Source organism: Thermobia domestica, chromosome 11 (genome assembly GCF_964235325.1).
Source record: "Thermobia domestica chromosome 11, izTheDome1.hap1.1, whole genome shotgun sequence".
NCBI lineage: Eukaryota > Metazoa > Arthropoda > Insecta > Zygentoma > Lepismatidae > Thermobia > Thermobia domestica.
The window spans coordinates 183665723-183692882 of NC_137464.1; the positions used below are offsets into that span (position 1 = coordinate 183665723).

General features: G+C 37.9%; 1 protein-coding gene across 1 annotated transcript; it reads right to left on the bottom strand.

The window, feature by feature from the left end:
- Positions 1–12661: 12661 nt before the first annotated feature.
- Positions 12662–13066, bottom strand: LOC145665381 (protein FAM200B-like). The gene has a single exon (XM_081732683.1). The coding sequence runs from the start codon at positions 13064–13066 to the stop codon at positions 12662–12664; it is 405 nt and encodes a 134-aa protein (XP_081588809.1).
- Positions 13067–27160: the final 14094 nt, after the last annotated feature.

The window sequence follows — 27160 nt, forward strand, 5'->3', positions numbered from 1 at the left end:
GAGTTTCACACTAATACTTTACATATCACTCCTCCCAACTCCCATTCCATCACTAGTTTTTTTTTTTTTTTTTTTTTTTTTTTTTCAGATTTAAAGCAATATATCTACCATGTGGGTTTAAGTTGCTCCAGACGTTCCGAAGTTAGGCTGAAATATACATTCATACACATCCAAATTTTCATTGCTTTGCAAGCAATGCCTTCGGCGCTGCCCTTGTAAATTCCCAATCCAGCTAACATGCTCGTTCGTGCGTAAACTTAGGATTAAATATAATTGCGATTGTAATCAAATAGCTTGACTAACCCAAACTACGGATTCGACACTAATCTCAGACATTTGAGACACTATTTTTCACCCCTTCTCACTCTCCACGGCGAAGGGGGCTGAACTTAAAATTTAACGCTATCTTGATTGTATTAATCTCAGCGACATCGAGAACTATGGATTCGACACTAATGTCAGTCGTTTTTGAGTATTTTTACACGTCAACCCCTTCTCACCATTAATTTGTAATAATAATAATAATAATAATAATAATAATAATAATAATAATAATAATAATAATAATAATAATATCTTTTCTAAATTACGATTATTCTATGTACTTTTACGTTTGGTCGTTTTGTCTTTTATAATCTTCCAAGCTGCTTCAGTTCTACTTTTGCTTGACTTATTGTATTGCTAAAATGACTTATTTTAGCCTCTTTCATAACTTGCTTATATAAAAGTAACCAAGAAAGTTCTGTCGCTTTTTGTGGAGGTTGTGTTCAATTGGCTTTCACACCGTGAGTTGAATGCGAATGGAGATAAGGCGAAGGTCAGTTGTTGGTGTGGATATATCCAACTTAATACCTGGTTGTGGCAATTCAGTTACACCGTGAACTTGAGTAAGGATATAGTGAAAACGAGACCTATACAGAGCGTCATAAGGGCATGAATGCTGTACGAGATCAAACGCCGCTGCAGTGGGGCGGAAATATGCTAGGCCTTTGGTGACTGTGTCGTGAATACGCGGACAGGGCAGCGGTGGTTTATCAAGTTTAAGGACAGTGACGAAACACTCGGAGACGCAACATGTGCCGGAAAACCAACACAAGTACAAAATGAAGATCTTCAGGCAGCAATTGAGGCGAATACCGGCCAGATATGTGATATTTTCCATAAGTAGAAACTTTGCTTTGTATGTACTTAAATACAAACAAACTATTTGCTGAGCAAAACAATATATTCACATAAAAAACTACATACGTATTACAGTTTCGCGAACTAACAGTTTGGCTTCATCAGACACTCTGAGATACAGGAAAAATGTACAGTCCTATATACAAACAAGACCTGAGACATCTTGCTTCTGATTGGCTCCTGGAAGCAGCCAATCCCCTTCAAGTATTCTTTCTGATTTGTATATTCCTATACAGAGGCTTTCTATCTGTTGTCAATAACACACAAAAATGACAATCTTAGCACAACTAATCTAAACTAACAATTGATTAACATAAATAATTAAATAATTATATAAATATATACAGTACACATAAATAAATATATATAAATAAACAGATAAACACAATTACGCATACACTTAAAATGACGACACATACACAAGTATACAATTACAAAACACACACACACACACACACACACACACACACACACACATATATATATATATATATATATATATATATATATATATATATAAATAGATAACTAATATTGCCTAATAAATACATAAAGACGTCTAAGGCAATCAATATATATATACAACAACCATAATAGATATTTGTACTCAAATCTTTATACTTTAAGCTTTTTAACAACCTATTCCACTGTTGGTCGATGATCAGTCCTGAGTTCCAGTTCATTGCTTTATTACCCTCCATTTCTATAAACCGTGCCTCTTTCCATTTCTTAACTATGCTTCTTTCTTCTTGGCCTAGCATTTTTACTTCATTCCAACTAACTGAATGTCCTGTGTCCCTTACGTGTTTGTAGACCGCATTTTTGTCCCTCTCTTGCCTAACATCATCCTTATGTCGTTTTATACGCTCTCTTAGTCTCTTTTCAGTTTCCCCGTATGTAGTTTTTTTTTTCATGTGAATATATTATTTTGCTCAGCAAATAGTTTGTTTGTATTCAGATATATAAGGAACTGGGACTACAATTCAGTGTGACTGAAGAAACCATTCGGCAACACCTCCATCAACTTGGGAAACTCTACAAGTTGGGGCGATGGGTCCCCCATGATCTGACTCCGGTCCACAAGGCAACGCGAGCAGACACCTGTGTTTCTTTGCTGTCTCGTTTGAGGAAGGAGCCATTTCTGGATAGGGTGTTGAATGTGATGAGAAGTGGGTCCTTTACGAAGTTCCACGGCGTCGTCATTATTAGTTAGCATCCCATGAATCGGTTCCAAAACATCCGAAACCAGCACTACACCAGAAGAAGGCCCTCCTGTGTGTTTGGTGGACTGCTGACGGCGTCGTGCATCGGGAACTGCTACCAGGTGGTCAGAGCATAAATACAACTGTGTACTGTCAGCAGTTGAGCCGTGTTCAAGAAAACTCAAAACTCTGGAGCCAGTACTTCTCAATCGCAAAGGAGCTAAACCTGACGTGGCTAGAACTACTCGGGGCAGCATTCTACACCTTGGTTATGAAACACTATTGCATCCAACATACTCTCCTGACATTGCACCGTCCAATTATCACCTGTTCCATTCCTTGGACAATCACCTTAGAGGACGCCAGTTCAAATCCCTAGTAGAGGTGCAAAATGCACTTGATACCTTCTTCGTTTCACGGCCCACCAAGTTCTACCACGATGGAATCCATGACCTTCTAGAATGTTGGTAGAAGGTCGTCGATGCTGATGGATACTTTTTATTTTTATTTTCCAGGTACGTCTTAGTAACATATCGATGTTCGAAGGTGGTGGTGAAAAAACGACAGAACTTTCTTGGTTACCTTTATAATTTCCTTATAATTTGTTTAATATGCTTAATAATTTCATCTTCTCATTAGATGTAATTATCTTATTCTTTACAGTTTGTGTTTCCGTGTTTGTTTCTTCTTGTTGTGTTGTGTTTCTCCTTGTGTGGTGATGGCTCCAAAAAAGGTAAGTAACTATTCCTGAGTTTAAAAGCAGGACTAGATTAGAGTCACTATAGTCAGTAAAATAATAAAGAGCTTCATACTCACTGGGTAAATCCCAAAAATTATGAATTTTCAAGAAACTCAGCGCTAATCTGCAGTTATGTAAGTTTAAAAAAAGGGGTTAAAGGTATATGGGGCTTACATTTTAGGGAAAAGATACTAACATAATAATATACCCTTAATTGTAAAAGCTAAAACTTGAACGGAACACAATTAAGAATCTTTTTACATTACTAAAATAAAAACTCCACTTAACTTTCAGAAAGGAGAAATGCACCCAATTTGAATCGATCACTTTACTTCATATTGGTACCGTTTGGAGAGAAACGGGATTAATAACGAGAAACAAAGAAATGTAACTGGCTTAATTGTATGCGTTACGATAGTTCGTGTGCTAAGTGTTCCTTGACTTTAAGTCTACATTTTTGCTTCAAAATTTTTTCTTTTCACTTTCTCACATGCTTTTTACCTGTTTAAACTCTCCCCCCTTTTTTAAAATTGTATTTAAGCTGAAGATAAGGGTCGATTACCTTAAAAACATTTTTTAATGATTGTTGGGCTCCTTTGTAGTCTCCATTAAGTAACATATAATTTATTTTTTCTATTGATAAATTAGGTTGTTTTTTTTTTTTCACAGCAATTGTGAAAACGTTCTACTACTTCTGTGAAATTGAATCTAGGGTCATTCCATGTCAAATCATCTAATTTTAAAACATGACCGTGCTTCAATGTCTCAGATTCTCTTCAAAATTATTTCATACATTAATACCAATGAAATTATGCTAAATTAATTTTTTTCCGATTGTTTGGATGAGAAATGGGCGGGGAGAAATTTTTGAAAAATGTGAATTTTGCTTCAATTTTACTTTCTGACACAGCATCATGGAATTAAAATTATTATATACGGAAATATACGGTTTTAAGTTTTGTTACAAATTGCTCGTTACATTGCAAGTTACAACTCTGAAACTTTTGAAACTTTTTAAATAGAATCATGATAGCACATACGTACATGATATGATTAAGAAATAAAAAGGGTGCTTTTGGTACTTTTGTAATTTTTTTAATTTTACGTGTACGGAAATATAGAGTTTTAAGTTTTGTTACAAATTTTGTCATTGTTCATAAGTTACAACTATGACACTCTTGAAGTTTCTTTTTATAGAATCATTTTATTACATACATGATATGGTTAAAAAATAAAAAGGGTGCTTTTGTTATTTTTGCAATAATAATAATAATAATAATAATAATAATAATAATAATAATAATAATAATAATAATAATAATAATAATAATTATTATTATTATTATTATTATTATTATTACAAACCCTATCAACAGAAATAAATAATAGACTAATGTACATAGATGAAAACAATAATCATACATACCAGTAATACTTCTTAGAATTACATAGATTTACGTACAAAATGTTGTGTCCTATATATCACAGCTTATTCTTCTCATTGATGATATGATGTCTTCTTTAAATTTTGCTTTCAGTTGCGTAAGTCCGGTCTGATTCGCTTGTAAGACAGGAACAAGAACTTCCCAGATGATATTTTCAAAAGGTACCCAACAAAAGTCTTCATTTTCTGGCCAGTAGAATATAGAAGGCCCAGAGCGATTCATAAATTTCACTATGACGTACAAGTGCTAAAAATGATCATATAAAAAGATTTTAAGAGTTTCACAGTGTTAATTTACGAGCAATTACACAATTTGTAACAAACTTAAAAACTGTATATTTCCGTACATGTAAAATACCAAAAGAAGAATAATTACAAAAATACCAAAAGCACCCTTTTTATTTTTTAACCATATCATGTATGTGCTAAGATGATTCTATTTAATAAGTTTCAAAAATTTCATAGTTGTAACTTACGACCAATGACACTATTTGTAACAAAACTTAAAACTGTATATTTCCGTACATAAAAAATAATAATTACAAAAATACAAAAAACACCCTCTTTATTTTTTAACCATACCATGTACAGCGAGGGACACTTCTAAATGGTACAGCCATATGGAGATTTACGGCTAAGGTGTACCATTTAGAAGTGTCCCCCACTGTACAACTGTGAGCAAAATAAATGACGCGTCTCTTTATTCTGAAGTTTTTTGAAACTATCTCCGTTTTCTTTATATGTTCGAAATTTTGGAAGATTTTCCCAGCAGGAAACGTTAAAAACAAACCCGTTTTTAATATTTGTGTTAGATATTAGCTTAAAATAAATAAATTAGAAGCAAAAAACATTAAAACGACCGAAATTACAAAAATTACCAACTGTGCTAAAGTGGGAAATTATCAAGAACGCGAGGGAATTCTGTTGCCAATAACTTTTCACCGAATTAACTTACATGAAATCTAATTGCAAAGTTTATCGCCCGTCTCACATTTTATGAAACCACAACCACGTAGATTTTAAAAAGGCTGGTAAGCGACTTTTGATATATAAACACACAAATATACACACATTCACACACACACACACACACACACACACACACACACACACATATATATATATATATATATATATATATATATATATATATATATATATATATATATATATATATATAGGGGAAGTGCGCACAGTACCGGACACCTAAGGTTTTTTCGAATGCACGAGATAAGTAAGAGGTACATCATGAAAGTAATGCAATCATATTAAAGTTGGACATGTATTATAAGAGCTGACATAAAAGAAACTACAACAATTGAGAGCATTAATTTTTAAAATGAAAATGAAAATCGGGTTCAAATTCAAACACACACAAAAACGTTACCCAGTACCGGACACAACATAAAATACATTTGTTTCCTTTTATGTGCAATGAATAGAATGATATATGAACGTAGAAAACTTCTGAAGACACTTCTATAAATATTTAAGTAAATAAAACACATCTCGTGTTATCGTTGCAGAAACAATAATAATACAAGCAAAGAAATGTCAAGCCAATATCCCAGTACTGAAGAAGGAGTGTGAAAATGTGAATATTAGTCTTACCTCACCTGAACATAAACAAGCACTAAAAAAAAAATAAATAAATAAATTGCACCGATCACATATGTAATAGTCAAGATTCTCTTGACTTGTGCATGCAACATGAGTCCATTTGTGACACAAAATACACTGCACCCACTCTTCGTCGGCTCCACGCGAGCAACAAACATTTCAATATATTTCCGGAAATCTACAGCTGTCATCCATCCACTTTCTTCAGCAATGAAAACACTATTCTTTGGCGTATCTTTCTTCAGTTCCTCAGATATCCTTTTCCGCGGAAAGACAAACAACGGGGGAAGAAACTGATCACCAGTTGCATTAATCGTGAGTAGTACTGTGATGTTTCTGCCTCTTTCTCCTGAAGTAATTTTTCCTACCTGTTTCTTTCCTTTCTGCGACAGAACTTTAGTTGCTTTATCGTGAACAACAGACACTCCAGTCTCATCATAGTTAAATATATTAGAAGGTTTAAAGTTGTACTTTGCAAGTAACTCTTCATATTTGTCAAAAAATAAATCAACGTCCTTTTTACTAAACCCCACAGCTCTCTGCATGTTCGTCGACTGAGAAATACGCAACGACAATTCAGGATGACGTTTCATGAAACTGTAGCAGAAATTCTGTCCATCACATTTTTTGTCTTTACTAAACTGATGATTAATTTTGAGGTGCTCTGCTAAATCGAAAACAAATTTCAAAAACACCTTTTTGTTCATTGGCAGCAATTGGTTGTCCAAGTCCTTTAGATGATTAACAAGCTGCGTCTCCTTTCTTCTGAAAATGTTGTATCAAAACGGCCCATTTGAGGAGTCATTTCTATTGTGTTTCCAATTTTCAAGTCTTTCACTCTATCCCCTAAAGTGCTCTTAGGTACTAGAAAGTTACGTGCTGCTACCCTCAGACTCATTTGCCCTTCCATGACTGCTTGCGTTGCATTCTTCATATCCTCTTCCACCCACTTCCCCTTTTTCTTGTTTGCCATCTTGCCTGGAAAAAACAAGAACGAGAAACGCTACTATTATAAAATTTCCGTAAGGACGACATTGTGTCCTTGTCCGATACTGGGAACATACATACTGTCCGGTACTGGGAAATTAACATGTTAGCATATAATGTCGGATCACGTAGTAACACTTTCCGTAATTCAATATTCATTATCATACTTGGGTACATTATACAAGAAGAGAAGTCATATATGTAACATAATGTTCACGTACTTACCCGTACAGTCGATACAGTAGACAATACTTAACATACAGCACCAACGTACACAGCAATTCAGCTACACACGCCAATATCTCGCTCCACACTGGCCTGACAAATCAAAACTTGCTCACCTACACCTTGGACTTACACAATGGTGATGATAACCAGCACACGTCTGTCATCTATGAGATACGGACTCTACTACTACTGTCCGGTACTGGGTAATGTCCGGTACTGTGCGCACTTCCCCTATATATATATATAGGGTGTTTCAAAACAACACGGAAATTTGGAAAGTGATTCTTGACACCAAGATAAGACAAAAAATATAGACCAACCTGGGAGCACAACTGCTTCCTTTCGGAGTTATAGGCAGCCGAAAACGAAAAAGTGAATTTTAAAAGTCCATCGCTCCAAAACTATTTGACCTACCGTAGTCGGCTCAATACTTCACTTAGGAGCTAGTATGTGCCCTATCCAAATATCCAAGTTTCAGAATCCTGCGGTACTTCCGCAACCATTTTTATGGAGGTAGTTGGAGAGTGCTTCAAATTATACGCCCGTAGCCAATTTTCCTTTATAAAAATTGTTGTAGAAGCACCTCAGGATTCTCAAACGTATTTTTGGATAGGACACATAATAGTTTCCAAGTGAAGTCTTGAGCCGACTACGGTAGGTCCCATAGTTTTGGAGCTATGGACCTCTAAAATTCACTTTCTCATGTTTTCGGCAGCCTATATATATATATATATATATATATATATATATATATATATATATATATATATATGTGTGTGTGTGTGTGTGTGTGTTGTGTGTGTGCACATGTTCTACCATAACTGTAATACCCGGAGCAATTTCAATCAAACTTGATAATCAATTTTTTTTTACACTCTGGCAAAACGCGGTTCAGTAAGATCCCCATAGCTCTTCTAGGAATAGGGGTAGAAATGGGTGACATGTAAAAATAATCGAACGCAATGTCGAACTCATGTTTTTTTCTGGATCACTAATGTAAATACTAACACTCTTTACACCGTTAAGTCGGAAGTTCAGGTCCCAATCGAGGTATGACATCTCTAACAACCAAGAATGGGAATTTGAAGGTTTGACATGTAAAAACAGTGGAAAACGACATATGTTAGTGTTTGATTTATAGGTATCGCTGAGATTATACTGACTCTCTCTGTGCCATTTAAATCCAAGGCACCCATGAGCATGGTAGATAAAAGAGTGAAAAATAAAATATACTAAATGACCCAGCGTAGTGACAAATCCATAGTTTTCGGGGTCAGGAAAATGGCTGACTTGATTAAGCCAGCTTTTGGACGTAGTATTCACCCCAAGGTGGGTTATTATCATGTCATTTCGATTAAAGTTCTTATTCTATGGGGTGAGGTGTTTCAAAATTTATGCCATGAATTTTTATGATTACAGTTACAGCTACAGAAATAGATATCATAAGGGGAAGGGGTTCAAATATTTCTTATATACCTATTCTCTCCCTGCAAGGAATGGAAATTTCAGCTAGCATATATAACCTGCTTACGATATATTGTTCTTTCCAGAAGAAGAGCCAAAACTCCAACCGGAACCAGCCCGATATTTACGAGCCGATCCAGGTAGGTTTATACATTATATATATGTATATGTATGAGTGTGCGTGCGTTTGTTCACGTTTGATTTCTCTTCCCTTAGGCAGGAGCAGCGGACTCACCCTAGCCTAAATTCCCAAATTCTTTTCTTACGTTCAAGACATTTTAATATTTTAATATATCATTTGAAAGATCTTCAATTGGACCTACAGAAAAGATTAACATGTGTCTGTCAGACACGATTTGAAAGTTATGACCCTTTCAACCCCCTGCCAACGCCCATGGTAGCTTAAGCAGCAGTTTCGCAAGCTGATGGCCCTGGGTTCAATTTTCGCTGAGGAAATTGAGAAAATTTTTATCATTTGCAATATTGATAAGTCTGATTTATAATAACATAATATTCAATTTCCCTCGGTCTCGGAGTTGAAACGACTTTCTTCAAAGCGCGAAAAACTGAAAATCGGCAGCCATTTTCCAATATGGCGGTCGAAATTCAAGATCAATCTTAGGGGACTTTTAGTATGTTGATAAGGAGGTCAAGCACTACAACTGTGCAAAGTTCCTTGCTTTTATGATTTTTTTTTTTACAAAATTCCTGTACTATTTTATAAATCTGCGGGAATTGCGATGGATCTAATCTCACTTTTTGGAGTTAGGCCCTGAACTAGTATCCATGTTTATGTGAACAGGAGTGTACAAGTTAACCTTTCTTTCAAAATACATTTTTATATATTTTTATTTGTTAATAATTGCTTTCTTGTATTTTTCGTAGATTATCTTAAATTAGTGCCCATGGGTTAGTGGAGATTATATGTGTCCATGTATCTTTAAACTTTTGTTTCTTTCTTTCGACAGTGTAATTAGTACCCCGGTTTCTTGAAGAAAATATGCTGTGTATAACATACATATGTTTATTACGTGCGAATTGACCGGATCTGAGTCATTGGGATAGTATAAAACCAAATTGGAAAGATGTAACTGGAGTTCTTCACGGTTTTTGTCAATTTTTCTCTGCAAAAGTTTGACTTTTGATGGTGACACCTGCACAGGTGTATATCGGACGGAATCACTCGTGTAAGTAAACCATATACATTTCGCTCACAGTACTCCCCCCTTCGACCACCTCTGTCTTAAAATGATCCAACCCAGGGGTTTTCAAACTTTTTGCAGTTGAGGCTTCCCTCAACCACCAAAAATCTGAACGCGTCTTCCCTGTCAAAAATTAAATGTGTCAACAACATAAATACATGTATCCAAAAAAGACTATCATTATGATAAACTATGTTTCATTTATTAATCACTAATGGAAATATCTCTTTCACACAGGTAATCTATATTGTTCATATTGACTACACCTTTTAATGTTATTAGCCGGTGTTAATAATTATAAATTGTGATAAGTCAGATACGAGGGCTGGAAAGAAAAACGTGGCAACACTGTCCCATTCCCGCACAGGGAATTTTAAACGAGCTGCAGTTGGCAACACTTTTAGCGGGTGGGTGGAGCTATACAATGCGGGTGGTGGCGCTAGTGTAGACGCGGTAGTGGTCGTAGTGAAGTGTATTGAATGCAGGTTGGCAAAGCACACCGCTCTAAAGGTGATGTTTTCTAAGTTAGAACAACGTTCGTGGATAAAGATCGAAGTGGACCGTGATAAAAACGCCACGGAATGTCACTCCGGACTACGTGAAGCATGCGGGAATGACGCATTGCCATATCGGACTGTGGCACGTTGGGTAGCAGCGTTTCGTGCTGGACGTGGCAGTTTGCAACAGGATCCAGGTGGAGGATGCCATGCGGTCGACAACCGAGTCATTGAATTGATGCAATCGTTACTGCATGTGCATAGGAGATGGACTGCGAGGGAATTGGCGAACGAGGTAGGAACATCCCAAACCACAATGTTGAATGTGTTGCACAATGTCCTTGGGTGAAAGAACCACGCGAAGGATGTGTTTTCGCAGCAGAGATGCCATACTTCGAGCTATAGGACGCTCTCTTGCAGACATCAACAAAGAGGGAACCGTTGCTGGTATCCTGCGACTTCCGCACATCTGGCAATGGGTGCAATATGCTGCAGGGGATTACATTGAAGGCCTGTAGAAGTTTCATGATTGTCCAATAAAGTGTTCGTGAATGATTTGTCTGTTGCCACTTTTATCTTTCCAGCCCTCGTATATATATTAAAATTGCAAAATACGAGCAGAGAGAGAATTTAAATAATAAAATCCAGCATATTTAAATGTTGAGCAAAGTCAATAGGATGTATGAGCTTGTTTTGAGTCACACAGAGTATTAAATCTCGGCACATATTTTGAAATGGCAAGACTCATCTCTTTCTGGAGATTTATTTTTAACCTATATTTGGATTTGATAACTGTTCGTGGCTGAAAATCCGGTTTCACAGAGACAGGAAGTTGCAAAAGGAAGGAGCACTCGCAAGGCCTTCATACTTTATTCCGAATACTCATTCTTCACTGAGCTCCAAAAGTCAGGCAACGATGCAGAGAGAAACTTGGTTTTCAATGTGCTGTCTGAAGAAAGATCAATAAGCTGTTCCTCTTTTCGGGTGGTGAAATTTGGTGGATTATCTGCGTTGAATGGATTCACAACCCAGTTGTGCTGAGTATTCTCTGAAAAGTGCTTCTCGAATTGGACATAAAGTTGTGTTAAATGTTCCTCAAACACTGATTTGATTTCTTCATTTCGCTGGTTTCCGGTTTATTCTAACAACTTGCTTAGTGTATGAGAGCAGTCACTAATGTTCCCGTCTTCAATGCTTCTCTTCCAAAGCAGCAATTTCCTTTTGAAACCTGAAATTTTGTCTGACAACTGCGAAATGTGTGTATCATTTATTTGTAAAGACACATTCAAAACATTTAGTTTCTCAAAAATATTGCAAAGGTATGCCAACTTCTGAAGAAAGGCAGAATAGATGAAATTTTCAACACTAGGATGATTTTCATCCACAAGATACGAATCAGTTTAAAAACACGGAAAATTACATTACCGCGGGACAACCAACCTGAGTTGCAATAATACAGGAAAATGTATGCTCACCTCCCATATCAGAACACATTTTTGGAAAAAAAATCTGGACTTTTTGGACGACTTTTGACATAGTTCACAACTTCTCTTACTAATGATGGTATGTCGTTTAAGTCACTACTGAGATTCTTTGAAGCAAGTTATTCCCTGTGTATAATGCAGTGAGTCCAGAGTTCATTAGGGGCTTTCTTACGTATAAGAGCTTGTAATCCTTGATAACGTCCTGACATAGAGCGAGCACCATCCGCGCATAGTCCCATACATTTTCTCCAGTCCAGTTTGTTTTCTTCCATGAACTTGTCCACAATTTCGAACAACTCGTTTGCTGTTGTTCCAAGTGCGATATTCTCACAAAACAAAACATCTTCCAAGAATTTATGATTTTCGGCTATGAATCTCACATAGCAGATCAAGTTCGCATCGCTGTTACTATCAGTTGTCTCATCGATTTGAATCGCTAATTCCTTCCCCCTTAGTTCATGTTTAATTGTTCATTTACATCATCGGCAAGGTCACTTATTCGACGACTAATTGTGCTGTCAGACAAATATACACTTTTCAGTTGCTTAGCAGCAGATTCACCAACCATAATCGAGACCATATCAATTGCTACAGGCAAAATAAGATCCTCAGCTATATAGTGTGGGATTTCTTGCATTGTGCCACAAGATATGCTACTTTACACGGTGCTAAAAGGGCTTTCCCGGACACAGACATTTGCTGAGAAAATGCACTTTTATTTCGTTTCACTTCAGTTGCTTTACGGGAAAAATTCCCGGTCCTCATCTTGTAAATTGGTGTGACAGTTTCTAAATGTAGCTTCAACTTGTTGGGTACTATGCCATCTGCAGCCAACACTTTCAAACAAATTACGCACTGATTTCTTTCTTTATTACTAACAGTAGTACTGATAAATCCGAAGTCCAAATAACGTTCATCATATTTCCTATACTTCTGTTTTGGTTTCTCTGAGCCACTAAGTTCTGCATTATCCAGTTCACGTCGTTTCTTAACCGTCTTCATTATAAACTTATCCATTGCGAATCAATCCACAAAAAAACGTCCTATTACACTTAATGTAATTAACACAAAACACCTGCACATAAAATACTTGCAGCTACTTTCTTACTCTTCAGTGCCTAAACAACATAAATCTAGATGTCTCTTTCTTCTCAGAGTAGCAAAATACAAAAAGCAGACAAGCTATGGCAACAAAGGAAGGAAGAACCCAGTCGAACTCAAACATCTGAAAAGTGGCTTCGACCAATGAAAATAAAACAAATAAGACTATTTGTGAATGGCAGTAGTACTTGAGAAAAGATAACTCAAGAATCGTCCCAAAAATAATAACAGAAAATTAAGAGAAAGAAAAAATTCAGCTAACATGGCGTCGCGTGAAATTCCAAATACATTTAAGGTGACATACTATTCTACAGAGATAAAGTATAAGATCGTCAGTGGCCACCTAACAAGCATTATATACGTTTAAGCCAAAGGTTAAAGGGTTATCCCTGATCGTAGGTGGCACAGAGGTGATAACAAAGGCTTAGTCCACTATGTATTACTAAAGAAAAAGGAAGGCTTAAGTACGCGTGTTGCATTATAAATATGTTCCTTTGCAGGATCTTTCTTTTTAAGTCCTCGCTCCTCCCCTGACAACATTCGGCGCCTCCCCAGGGTGGCGCGCCGCACAGTTTGAAAATCCCTGATCCAACCTTTATCCTTATATTCATAGGATCTGTCTTCTAGTTGTGGTATTATGTATCACCTCCCGAAGTTTTTCAACATTTTATGTTCATTTCCAATTGTCAGAAGTCGAATTTGGATTTCAAATAGACAGCTCTCTACATCTATGCAGTGTAAAATTCAAAGGGCTTTTTGACTTTGTTTCATCTCATGAATCACCTTCCGAAGTTAATCTACATATTTCGAGGTCATCCTGTATATGTATGTATGTACTAAGAAGGAACAGAAAGGTGAGAAAATTGGAGACGGGCAATATTTTATTCTTGACCTCAAAGCATCTATGAATTATATTCTAACTTCATATTTGTTTTTTTTTTTTTAATATGTGCTGAAACTATTCTAGAAATGAGCAAAATCGCAGAACAAATTGTACAATATTAAATGCTCAGTTTTCATTGAAAATAGCCCGAAAGAACCTCAATTTATGTTTTAACATGAATTCTTTTATCCGTAGCGTATTTTGATTACTGTGCACCGGACTTCGCGTTAGTAGTTCAAGAAAAGAGAGAACATTGTATTATGCAAGAAGAAAAGGCTCAGTGTATATATATTCAACCGAAATTCAGTACAGAATGAAAGAGAAATAAATGAATTACATTTAATATTTGCTTCTGTTTAGTCATTATACGGTTTTGGACCATTCAATTAAAAGAATCAGAAGTGCTCAGAATCTAGAAGTTTGATATTCACGCACTGGTACTAAAGTTTGGGAGGTTCAATTTGGAATAGTTAGTACTTAGTTTTTGCTGTTAATGCTGGCGCGTTTTAATATTAAGTCAATCTACTGAACCAAATAGAGGTATCGAAACTTTGGAAGCGAACTTCAGACTGGAACGTAAATTATGGATAACGATATCTTGCTTATTTGATTCTCTCAAAAGTTAGAAGTGGCCAGCACAACCTGCCCAAGTACACGCCGACCCTGGTACAAACATTGTTCAACTTTAGACTAGCACATAAATCTTAGACACCCCTATCTCGCTTATTCGGCTGGCCCAATAGCTGGACGTGGGTAGCCCAACCAGCCCCCCAAAAGTAATAATCAAACTGAGTGGAATCTCGTCTATCCCAGAAATTTAGGAAGCTAGCGTGAAGTTGGCCCCCAACATTTGGGCACCTCTATCTCTTTTATTTGTCTTGCTCAAACGCTAAATATGGTTATCCCAACAAGCACAAAAAGAGTACGTCCCAGCCAAAGCACAGTCTCGGCTGGCTCGAATCTTAGCTGTGACCATGGAAGTTGTCCCATAGTGAACATTTGGACAATCCTATCTCGTTTATTTTACTGGCTCAAATGCTGAAATTGGCTAGCTCAACCAGTCCGAAAAGAGTACTATTAGTACCCAGCCCAATTAAACTCTTGCCTGACTCAAACATTTGTTGAGCTTCCGTGAAGTTGGCTCACAAATTTGAACTCATTGTTGTTTATTTGACTAGCCCAAATTTTACACTGGCTAGCCTAACAAGCCCAAATTGACTACTAACTAGCCCATGTAAATTTTCATCTAGCCCAAATATTTAGGGAGCCAACTGCACATACACTGGTATTGTTACACTTTATTCCGGAAACAATTACCGCGTTGATTATAGCTGTTTTAAACTAAGAATTTTCTAAGTGTAAATTTGGGTATCTTCCGAAACAGTGAGCCAAATATAGCATGTTCGAGGCCCCAGGCCAATCTTAATATCCGGGAAAAATTGTGCAGATCTGTGTTTCTTCTTTTAAATATAATCAGACATGCTGAAATGTTATTAAGAGTAGGAAAAGTAACATTGATTGGAATATGTAATAATACAGCATGTATTCATGTCAGCAGATGCTCGTTGTGTCATTTTGTAAAATAAAAAGCAGAAAGGAGAAAAAACAAAAGCATTTGCAACGGATATGAATGCCATTGTCTTGGAAATTCCGTTATATTTCGTCAGAACTAGTTCGGCCAAGTTGGTCATGTTACTTCAGTAATAGACCAGAAGACATCAAGTCGTTTAAAATCGTGAGTTCAATTCCCCTTTGGATCAAACTTTTTAATATGAAATGTTATTTTCCTCAATGCATGATTAGTTATCTAAAGTAATTACATTAAAATAAATCGGTTATATATATTTATATAATCATTTCACGAGATATGTAATTATGTTTAAAATATAACATCTCAGATGTGCTAGGTGATGACAGAACGTCGGTATATTATACATGAATGTTATATACAGGGTTTTTCAAAACAACAGCGACAACGTTCGCGAGGTGATTCCTGTCACCAAGATAAGACAAAAAGTATAGACCAACGTGGGTGCACAGATGCTTCCTTTCGGAGTTATACGCTGCCGAAACATGAAAAAAATATTTTTAAAGGTCCATAGATGCAAAACTATGGGACCCAGCGTAGTCCGGTCAAGACTTCACTTAGGAACTAGTATGTGCTCTATCCTAGGTGAAATCTTGATCCGACTACGGATATGCATTCCATTTTATATAAATATCTATTTATTTGGACTGAAAACTATGTCTACTTGGTGTAAATTAGGAATAAAAGGTAAAATTTACACAAACTAAATCACTAATCCGTATGATGACATAACGTAACAAATTGCTAATACCAAAAGTGAACACAATGGCGCTGCTAGCGAAACAGTTTACCCGTGTAGGCCTACTATAAATATAACCTTTACGGTTGACGATACGATATTATGAATTTTAGTTGATTATAAAGACTTTGAATATAGTAATATGGTTGTAATAGATTCACAGAGAAACGATACACTGTCCTGACACCAGTAAAACACCCATTCAAACAGACACTACTTGCTATGCAATCACAAAATCACACAATACATATACTAAAATATTAAAAACTAAACAAGCACTAGTAAATGAACATGGTAGTTACGAACACTGCCCTGTATATTCAGGTTTCACTATTTTATACCGGCTCTATTACACTTCGAGGGGAAAAATGGGAGGAAAAAAGGGGCCATCTGACCCTGCCGAAAATCAAATTATATTTATAAATGTTCAATGCTCGGGGGAACGTCAACAACTATTATTAAGGGGCCCCTTCCCTGAAGGGGAGAAGGACCCTAGCTAAAACGCTATTTACCTCATCCCCGCTGGAAATAAATCAATTTGGGAGGAAATAGGAGCCCTTGTTTTTAATCTAAGCGTGCATGTTAGAGTCACACATAACAGTATGCAAAACTACTGAAAAGCCACGCTAATACTAGGTGTGAGCAATGACCCTAATACTACAGAAAATTCTTTGCCGCCACTGTCACTCACAATGTTTGGAAAGTAATGATGATTTTAAAAGAAACTGGCCTTGCAGATATCTCGTAACACTATTAGCAAGACATGGCGTCCAACAGAACTCTCATATATATTTCACTGATTTGGATTATTTCCGGATGTAATCTAGTTCCTCCAGGCTCCTATTTACTGCCACTGAGTGTATATTTTGAATAAAACTAATGTTATTTTATATTTCCTCTATATTCCGGTGATTTTTCCCAAATTTTTCGGACAAGCAATTATATCCTGTTCTTCTCAATAGTTCAGCTTCTGGGACGAGAGTAATTGCGCCCAGAACGATAACGTGAGTAGATTCCTCCAATCAGAAACAAAGCATTTCAGCCGCGGAGATACAAAACGATTAAAGAATAGTAAAATCTGGATATAACCGGATCTGTAGGTGAACATGGAATCTTAAGAGGGGGCGAGGAGGGTTTAAATTACCTTGCCAAATTTTTACATTGGTCGGAAATTCCGAAAATTTATATCCAATGGTGGGACTATGTTTCCGTATAATGTCAGAGCGGTAAAATTGTACCTATTCAATTTACATATTCAAAGGTGGGATTTACGATTTATTAAAATGTAAATAAAGATATTATTTCCTAAAAATATAGTTTCTAATGAAATATTTCAATTCGTTGTTTTAATTTTGAACAGAAGAAGATAAATATGTAATTTAGTTAAACCGAAAAAAAAATTAGAAACTCACTAGGTACAGTACCTAAAAAAATTACTGGGGTCCTCCCGACAAAAATTTCCATTACACCTACTGTAATGGCACATTACAATATAATTCGTGATATCGATATATTTACGAAATAGATTACACGGGGACAATTCGGATACACGAATTGCCTTATTTTCCATATAAAATATCTACACACAATTTCAATCTCTTCGATCCATTCCTTCCCGTACTTCTACGATAATATTTACTTTTTCCGGAAGAGGCCTTGGCCCCAACACTGTTTCTCCGCACAAGCTAAAAACACATGTTTGCTTATTTTCTGCGTAGTGTCCCTACAAATGTTTCGTTTTTTTTTTTTTTTTTTTTAAAAGGAAAATATGAAACACATGTTCTTTCATTTCGGGTCTAAAAATCTGTGCACAATTTCGTTCGCTTCGGTCCACGTTTTTATTTTCGGGCGTCAAATTTCAAAATTTTGGGTGGGGGCTTTGCTAATAAAAATTGCTAATAACAGTATGTCAGAAGTGCCTAAAGGTCATGAAGGGTTGCAACGAAACTTTGTGTAGAGACAATAGGCAAAAAGGAAACGAATATTTTTTTTGTTCATTTTCTGCGGAAAAACTGTTTTAGAGTGTAAAATCCCTACCCAAAATTGTGAAAGTTGACGCCCTAAAGGTAAGAAGTAGTGGATTGAAGTGAATGTAATTGAGCACACATATTGTATACATAAAATGAGGCAGTACGTGTTTCGTATTTTCTTTCTTTTTTTTTTTTTTTTTTTAAAAAAAAAACCTTTCGTACCTTTGATTACGAATTATAAAGAAATGCAGGACTGTAGGGACACTACGCAGAAAATAAGCAAACGTATTTTTAGCTTGTGCAGAGAAACAGTGTTGGGGTCAAGGCCTCTTCCGAAAAAAAAAGTAAATATTATCGTAGAAGTACGGGAAGGAGTGGATCGAAGGGATTGAAATTGTGTGTAGACATTGTATATGTAAAATAAGGCAATTCGTGTTTCTCATTTGTCCCTATGTAATCTATTTCGTAAATATATTGATATCACGAGTTATATTATAGTTATCATAGTCGTTGTGTAAAAAATATTCTTGATGCTTCGTGCCTACATCTGTTGACAGTGTGAAAATTACAAGGGGGATGAGAAGGAAATCCTCTTTGGTAATATTGGATGTTACTATAACCAAAGGAGATTAACCCTTATTCCCCTTCTATTAAGCGGCGAAAATCTGTCTCCAATATTTGGGGGGGGGGGGGGGACGGGTAAGACCGTTCCCATAAAGCGATGTTGAAAATATTTATGATGTCGAAAGACAATACTATGGAGGATCAGGGGAGCAGAGTTGTCTTCAACATTGTGAGGCGGGCAGATTGATGCTTATTCTGGGGGAATATCAATTTCATCTTATTTTTCTTTGTGGCAATCGGACACAATTCATCACATTTCTCCCCAAAAAACACATTTCAAATCGGATTATTGGGGGCACAAATCCCTGTTCCAAAATTGGAGGGGACATGTCCCCCTCATCCCCCCGTGCCATTTGTGCCAGTGCTTGTGATACACACACTATCAACAGATATAGATACGAAACATAAGAACATTTTTTACACAACGACTGTGGTAACCGTAATATAACTCGTGATATCAACATATTTACGAAATACGGTGTAGATTATATTTTCTTGCCAGTTACCAACGGCGCCGATTTCTCTGTAAATTTAGGGGACCCATTCATAAAAAATACATACAACAACACATACAATAATAAAAAAAATATATTCATAAAAATACATGGGGCCCACATGAGCTTTGGGGGGGCAGGATCAGCGCCCTTGCCAGTTAAAATGAAATATTGAAAGATTTTACAACTGATTTGAATATTTTTATTGTTTTAATTCATTATAAACATATGGAGAATTAACATTTTACTTGTAGCTACAAGTGGCTGCTTTATTGATTGAAGCAAGAACTCAAAATAAGTAGTTGATAGCCGCGGAATCGAACCCATAACCCTTAGAACGCGAGTCACAATCGCTTTTGACTCTGCCACGCCGTCACTTAATAAATTTCCGCAACACACGACATATGCGCTGAGTCGAAAACTTTAAGACGCTTTTTCTATGCTATATTAGGCTATTGCGCTCTCCCAGTTTGTAATATGAACACTTTATGTTCTCAATCACATTGCAAAAATGGCCCCAATACCAAAGTCTGCTTTCTCCTTGTAAGTGAAAAAAGAACTTCTGGCATTTTCGGATATTGATATTTGTAATTGCAATAATAGCAAGATACGGAGATACTTTCGGTGAATCAGAAAAGAAAGTGGTGTGAGGCACTATATGTCTATTTTTGTTTTTTAATTTAAATTTGAAGTTGCTGGAGTATAGTATTTTATCATGACAGAAATCAGTGTGTTTCGTCGTTATCGTAAACGTGTACAATTTGCGTCATAAACGAGTGTTTTTTGACTCTTACTTAAGAGAGAAGTCTTAGCGTAGTGGCGTGAGCATTCCTTTCATAGTTCAAGGGCCCGGGTTCGATTCTCACGGCGGTAAGTTGTTTTTATGAACTACAATATGCATACTTCTGATGTGTAATAAAATGACAAATGCTCAATTTCTTTCGGTCTTACAAGTTAGAGTAGAGACAGCTGTCTTCACAGCGGAAATACTAGCAAAATGACGTCACATGTCTGTTTACAACCTTGATTCGTACCAGTGTTGGGCAAAATCAATTGAAATCAATTGCAATTGATCAATCAATTGAAAGTAATTGCTCTGAAAATCAATTGCAATTGATTTCAATTTGTAATTGACAATTAATTTCAATTGCAATTGAATTCAATCATAAAATTAGCAATTAAATTTTCGTCAATTGTTAATTGTTAATTGGTCACCAGGCAATTGAAACTTTTAATTGTTAATTGTCAATTGCAAAGGGTGCAATTGAAACATTCAATTGTTAATTGCAATTGACAATTGAAACTTGTAATTGTTAATTCTAATTGTTAATTGCAATTGAAATCAGCAATTAAAACTGAAGATAAGAAGATGTGTGTATATTGTATTGTCCACTTGTTACTGTTTTACATATTTCAAATAAGGTACTTATAAGAAATGCTGGATACCTACCATCCCTTTCCCCCCCTGGGAAGAAAGCCGTGAAACTAAGTATTTTTTAAATATATTATGTTTATGGTTCTATCTCCCTCGAAAGAACTCTATATGCCCGTCATGCATAATATAGGAATGAGCACGAGCGAGTTCGAGCGAGTTTTCTTTAAAATTCGACTCGACTCGAAGCAGACATCTTTAAGTTCGACTCGAGATCTCGATTCGAAAAATTTCCCCCAACTAGACTCGAATTCGGATCGAGTTTCCAGTCGAGTCGAGCCAATTCGAGCTAAATCCTTTGTGTAGTTCCAAGTACTACTATCTTCAAGTATCCTACATAGACAATATAATTATCAATGATACTACTACTACTACTACTATAACTAATTATTATTATAACACCGTGTACCTGTATAAACATGGAATATAGGCGGTTTGTATTGGAATATTAAAAATTAGTTAACTGTCGATCTCGGTAGTCAAAAAATCTTCAGGAGGCAAGGACATCGGTCACGAGGTTCTTGGTTTGAGTTCAGGAGGAGCAAGTATTCGGGCTCGAGCCAAAAATTGTTAGAAGTTATGGGACTCCAGCCAAACATGTTTAAAACTGCTCGACCCGGGTTTAGGGTTGTCAACGACTCAAGCGGCTCGCTCACAGCTCATTCACTTATCGAGCCGAACCGAGAAGTGAGCCGAGCCAACAGCTCATCCAACCGAGCCAGCTCGAGCCGAAGGCTCACACGAGCTGAACCGAACCGAGCTGATTGCTTACCCCAACCGAGCCGGTTCGAGCTATTGGCTCAGTTAAGCTGACTCGAACCCAGCCTATGGACTCGTTTCAACGGAGTTGGTTCGAGCCTTTGGTTCCAATCGAGCCGAGTCGATAACTCGTCTTTATCGAGCCGGTTCAAGCCATTGGCTCAATTGAGCCCAGTCGATGGGTAATCCCAACCAAGCCAGCTCAAGCTGTACGCTCAGTTGAACCGAGCCGGGCCGGTTGACATCACTATTACGGTTGGGCTTCTACTTTGGCTAAAAAATTGGACCGTGCACTTCTCAGCCTTGATGGTAAGAACTACAAAAAATATGAAATCTTTAGTTTTACGTCCCACGCTTATGCCGGTTAGGCTAAAGGAGACGGTGATGATGGGAAATGAATGAAATGAAGAAAGTGGGAGGAAACAGGAGAACTACGATTGATTGATTGATTTTTTAGTTTAGCGTCCCGTTCAGCAGCGAGGCTATATGAGACGTGGACCTACTGATTAACGTGGAATCCGAACCACATGAGCTCCCGCCGGGAATCGAACCCGGATCAGGAGAACTCCGAGAAAATCCACGAGCACGGTGTTTGTCCACCACAAAGTCCAAACTGCGCGAGTTGGGATCGAACCAAGGACCTCAAGCACCGGAGGTGAACGCTCTACCACTGATCCACCGCGCCCCCTGGTAAGAACTACAGTATATACTTATATTGGTGCTCACGGCGTCATTAACTTGTTCCACCACCAACGAATTTCGAGGTACCTTGTTTTGCATCTTTTGTGCGTGTTTTGTATCGCTTTGTGCGCCTATTCCCTCATTTTGTGCATCACCGGAAGTGGGTCAAAATGGGCCTACAAATATGGCGGAACAAATTATTGCTCTTTCGCCACCAATGAATTTCGAGGTCGTTTCCTTCACATCGTTTTGTGCCGTTTTGTGCGTCTACTTCCGTTTTGTGCGTCATGGAAAGTGGGTTAAAATGAGTCCTTAAGGTGGGACGAAAATAACCAAGAGTTCCGCCACTATTGAATCTCGAGGTCGTTAATTTCACACCGCGTACCCTTTTGTGCGTCTATTTCGACGTTTTGTGCGTCACTGGAAGACGGTCAAAATGGGCCTCAAAGGTGGGACGAAATTGACCCACTGCTCCGCCACTACCGAATTTTGAGATTCTTCCTTTATCATCGACTAGTGAATGTTTCGTGCCGTTTCGTGCCCTTATTTCCACGTTTTGTGCGTCACCGGAAGTGGGTCAAAATGGGCTTCCAAGATGGGACGAAAATGACCAAGAGTTCCGCTACTATCGAATTTCGAGGTCGTTAATTTCACACCGCGTACCCTTTTGTGCGCCTATTTCGACGTTTTGTGCGTCACTGGAAGACGGTCAAAATGGGCCTCGAATGTAGGACGAAAATGACCCACTTCTCCGCCACTACCAAATTTCGTGGTCCTTCTTTTTGCATCGACTAGTGAATGTTTCGTGCCGTATCGTGCCCTTATTTCCACGTTTTGCGCGTCACCAGAAGTGTGTCAAAATGGGCCTCCAAAGTGTGACCAAAATGACCCATTGTTCCGACACTATGGAATTTCTAGGTCGTTTCTTTCGCATCGTTTAGTGCCTATTTTTTAAAAAAGTTTTCTGTACCTACTTCCTCTTCTTGTGCGTCAACGGAAGTGAGTTAAACAGGCCTTTAAAGTGGGAGTTAAATGGCTCACTGTTCCGCCACTATCGAATTTCAGGGTCGGTTCTTTCGCATCGTTTAGTCCCTGTTTTGTACGTTTTGTGCGTCACCAGAAGTGTGTCAAAATGGGCTCCAAAGTGTGACGAAAATGAAACACTTCTCCGTCACTACCGAATTTCGTGGTCCTTCCTTTCGCATCGACTAGTGAATGTTTCGTGCCGTTTCGTGCCCTTATTTCCACGTTTTGCGCGTCACCAGAAGTGTGTCAAAATGGGCCTCCAAAGTGTGACGAAAATGACTCACTCCTCCGCCACTACCGAATATCGAGGTCCTTCCTTTCGTATTGACTAGTGCCTGTTTTGTTACGTTTTGTGCCCCTATTTCTACGTTTTGTTCGTCACCAGAAGTGTGTCAAGATGAGCCTCCAAGGTGTGACGAAAATGACCCACTGTTCCGACACTATCGAATTTCTAGATCGTTACTTTCGCATCGTTTATTTCCTTTTTTTTTTTTTTAAGTTTTCTGCATCTATTTCTCGTCTTGTGCATCACCCGAGGTGAGTTAAACGGGGCTTTAAAGTGGGAGTTAAATGGCTCACTGTTCCGCCACTATCGAATTTCGGGGTTGGTTCTTTCGCATCGTTTAGTGTGTATTTTGTACCGTTCTGTTCGCCTACTTCCACGTTTTGAGCATCACCAGAAATGCGTCAAAATGGTCCATCAATGTGTGAGGAAATAGAGCCATTGTTCCGCCACTATCGAATTTGGAGGTCGTTTCTTTCGCATCGTATAGTGCCTGCTTTGTACTGTTTTGTGCTCCTATTTCCACTTTAGTGCGACAACGAAAATGGGTCAAAATGGCCTACAAGTATAGCGGAATACCTTAATGCTGTTCCGTCACCATCGAATGTCGAGGTCGTTTCCTTCACAGTTTTTATGCATGATTTGTGTCGCTTTGTGCATCAGTGGAAGAGGGTCAAAATGGACCTTGAAAGTGGAATGAATATGTCTTTTTCTGCCATATTTGTAGGTTGTCTTTGACCCACTTTCGTTGGCCTACAAAACGTGAAAATATGCGCAGAAACGGTAAAAACATGCACTAAACAACGCGAAAAACCAACCTTGATATTCGATACTGGTGGGAGAGTGGATCATTTTTCTTCCCACATTGAATGCCCATTTTGACCCACTACCATTGATTCACAAAACGTGGAAATAGGCTTACAAAACGGTAGAAAATACGCACAAGATGATGTGAAGGAAACGACCTCGAAATCGTTCCTGACGAAACATCATTAACTTGTTCCGCCATATTTGTAGGATAACATTGACCCATTTCCGGTGACGCAGAAAACGAGGAAATAGGCGCACAAAACGACACAAAAAATTTCCATGTAATTAAGCTAAATTTCCATTTAAGTTTGTAAGCTTAATTATATGGAAAATTTTATACATTTTTTCTTTACGTTGGTCTACTTTACGTTGATTTGAGACTTTTAAATTTTATTCAGTTTTCCACTGAAAAGTATCTATAATTCAACAAGGAAATAATTATTAATTATAATTATAATTATTATCTATATAATTGAATTCATTGTAATTTGTTCCATAACAAACACTTTACCATTTCGTACTAGCTGTTATGCCCTTTCTTCGCACGGATCAGATAAAATATCAATGTAAACGAACTGAACAACGGGAGAACAATTAAGGAACATTTCTAAAATTGGATATATTTTATGTAAATATATATCCAACAACGTATATGTGTTTTCATTGGGAAGGCCGATGGGGGCTGAATTTGAACGTATACGTATCGGGGGTGTCACTATACGTCTGAGCAACCCCAATAAATATGGATTCGACACAAATTCTATTACTTTTACATGTCCCGGTGAACCCCCCCTCAGACACCCTTGGTTCGTATTGTGAAAAAATCCCCTCTGGCCCCCACCAACCCCCAACCCATACCGCGAAAACTATGAATGTGACACTAACATCTGCCATTTTCTACTACTTTTTACATATGCCAGTAAAAGTCCCTATAATCCTCTGGTTCCAATTTTGAAAAAAAAAAGCAATGCCTCTGGCCCACATCAAATGGGGCTGTATTTGGAAGTCAACGCCTGTGGAAGTATCACCATTCATCTCAGCGACAGCTAAAACTATGGATTTGACACTAATATCGGTCACTTTCCATTATTTTTACATGTCTCGCAATTCCCCACCCCCGATGACTCCCGGCCCGCATACAATGGTGGCTGAATTTGAAAATCATCGCTAATGAAAGTATCACCATTGATCTCAGCCACCGCGAAAACTACGGATTTGACATCGGTAATTGTGGATTATTTTTACATGTCTCGTGATCCCCTTTATAATGCCCCCCTTTCTTAGCTGATGGGGGCTAAGTATGAAAGTAAACGCGGTCTTGAGTTTCACCATTGAGCTCAGCTATGCCGAAAACTATGGATTTGACATTAATATTGGTCATTTTCGATTATTTTTACATGTCTAGGAATTTCCCCCTCTGGTGACCCAAGGCCCGCATACAACGGTTGATGAATTTGAAAGTCATCGCTAATGGTAGTGTCGCCATTGATATCAGCAATCGCGAAAACTATGGATTTGACACTAATATCGGTTATTTTGGATTACTTTTACGTTTCGGTATCCCCCCCGTTGACCCACGGCCCGCAGCCGAAAAAATGAAATGAAATCTGTAAGTTTTACGTCCCACGGTTATGCCGGTTAGGCTAAAGGAGACGGTGATGATGAGATATGAGTGAAATGGTGGAATGAAGAAAGTGGGAGGAAACGGGAGAACCCCGAGAAAACCCACGAGCACGGTGTTTGTCCACCACAAAGTCCACACGGCGCGAGTTGGGATCGAACCAGGGACCCCAAGCACCGGAGGTGAATGCTCTACCACTGAGCCACCGCGCCCCCTAGGCCCGCAGCCGAATACGGTGAATTTGGAAGTTAATGCGATCGGAGTTTCACCATTGATCTCAGCGACCGCGAAAACTATGAAATTGACACTGATATCGTTCTACTTTTACATGTCCCGGAAAACGCTCCCCTGAGACCCCCTGGTTCGAATTTTGTTGAAAGCGCTTTGCCTTGGTGTGGGACCTGGACCAAGGTATCTTTGACCAAAATTTGGTAACTCTCGGTCGACTTTTCTGGTCCCCAGGCCGGTCCCGGCAAACGTCCCCTGGAGACCCCCTAGTAAACAATTGAAAAAAAAAACTCTTTGTCTTGGTCTGGGGCCTAGACCAAGCTACCCGTGACCAAATTTTGAAAAGTTTCGGTCCACTCATCTCGTCCACAGGCCGCACAAAGATAGACAGACAGACACACGAACAAACTCTATTTTATTTATATTAGAAAGGTCAGATCCGCCGTTATTGTATTAGTGCGGTGTTTGAGCGATTGATCGTAGTAATTCAAACTCCGATGAGTGATAATTTTATAGGCTTGCTTCATTACAAGTTTAAACTCTTTAGTCAGTAGAGAAGAGGGCGTGAATCATGGGTCAGAGTTGATGACAATGGGTTTTGGTGGGTCTGTGAGTCACAGTGGGTAAGAGTGGTTTATGGTGGGTGGTGGGTCAGAGTGGGTCACGGTGGGTCGTGGGTCACGACGGGTGGTGAGTCAATTGGTCATGGATAATGTTTTCATTGCCCCACGCCCTCTCTGAACTACAGTGTTGAAAATTAATCAGTGAAAATCAATTGCAATTGATCAATCAATTGAAAGTAATTGCTGTGGAAATCAATTGCAATTGAATCAATTGCCAATTAATTTCAATTGCAATTGAATTACAGAATT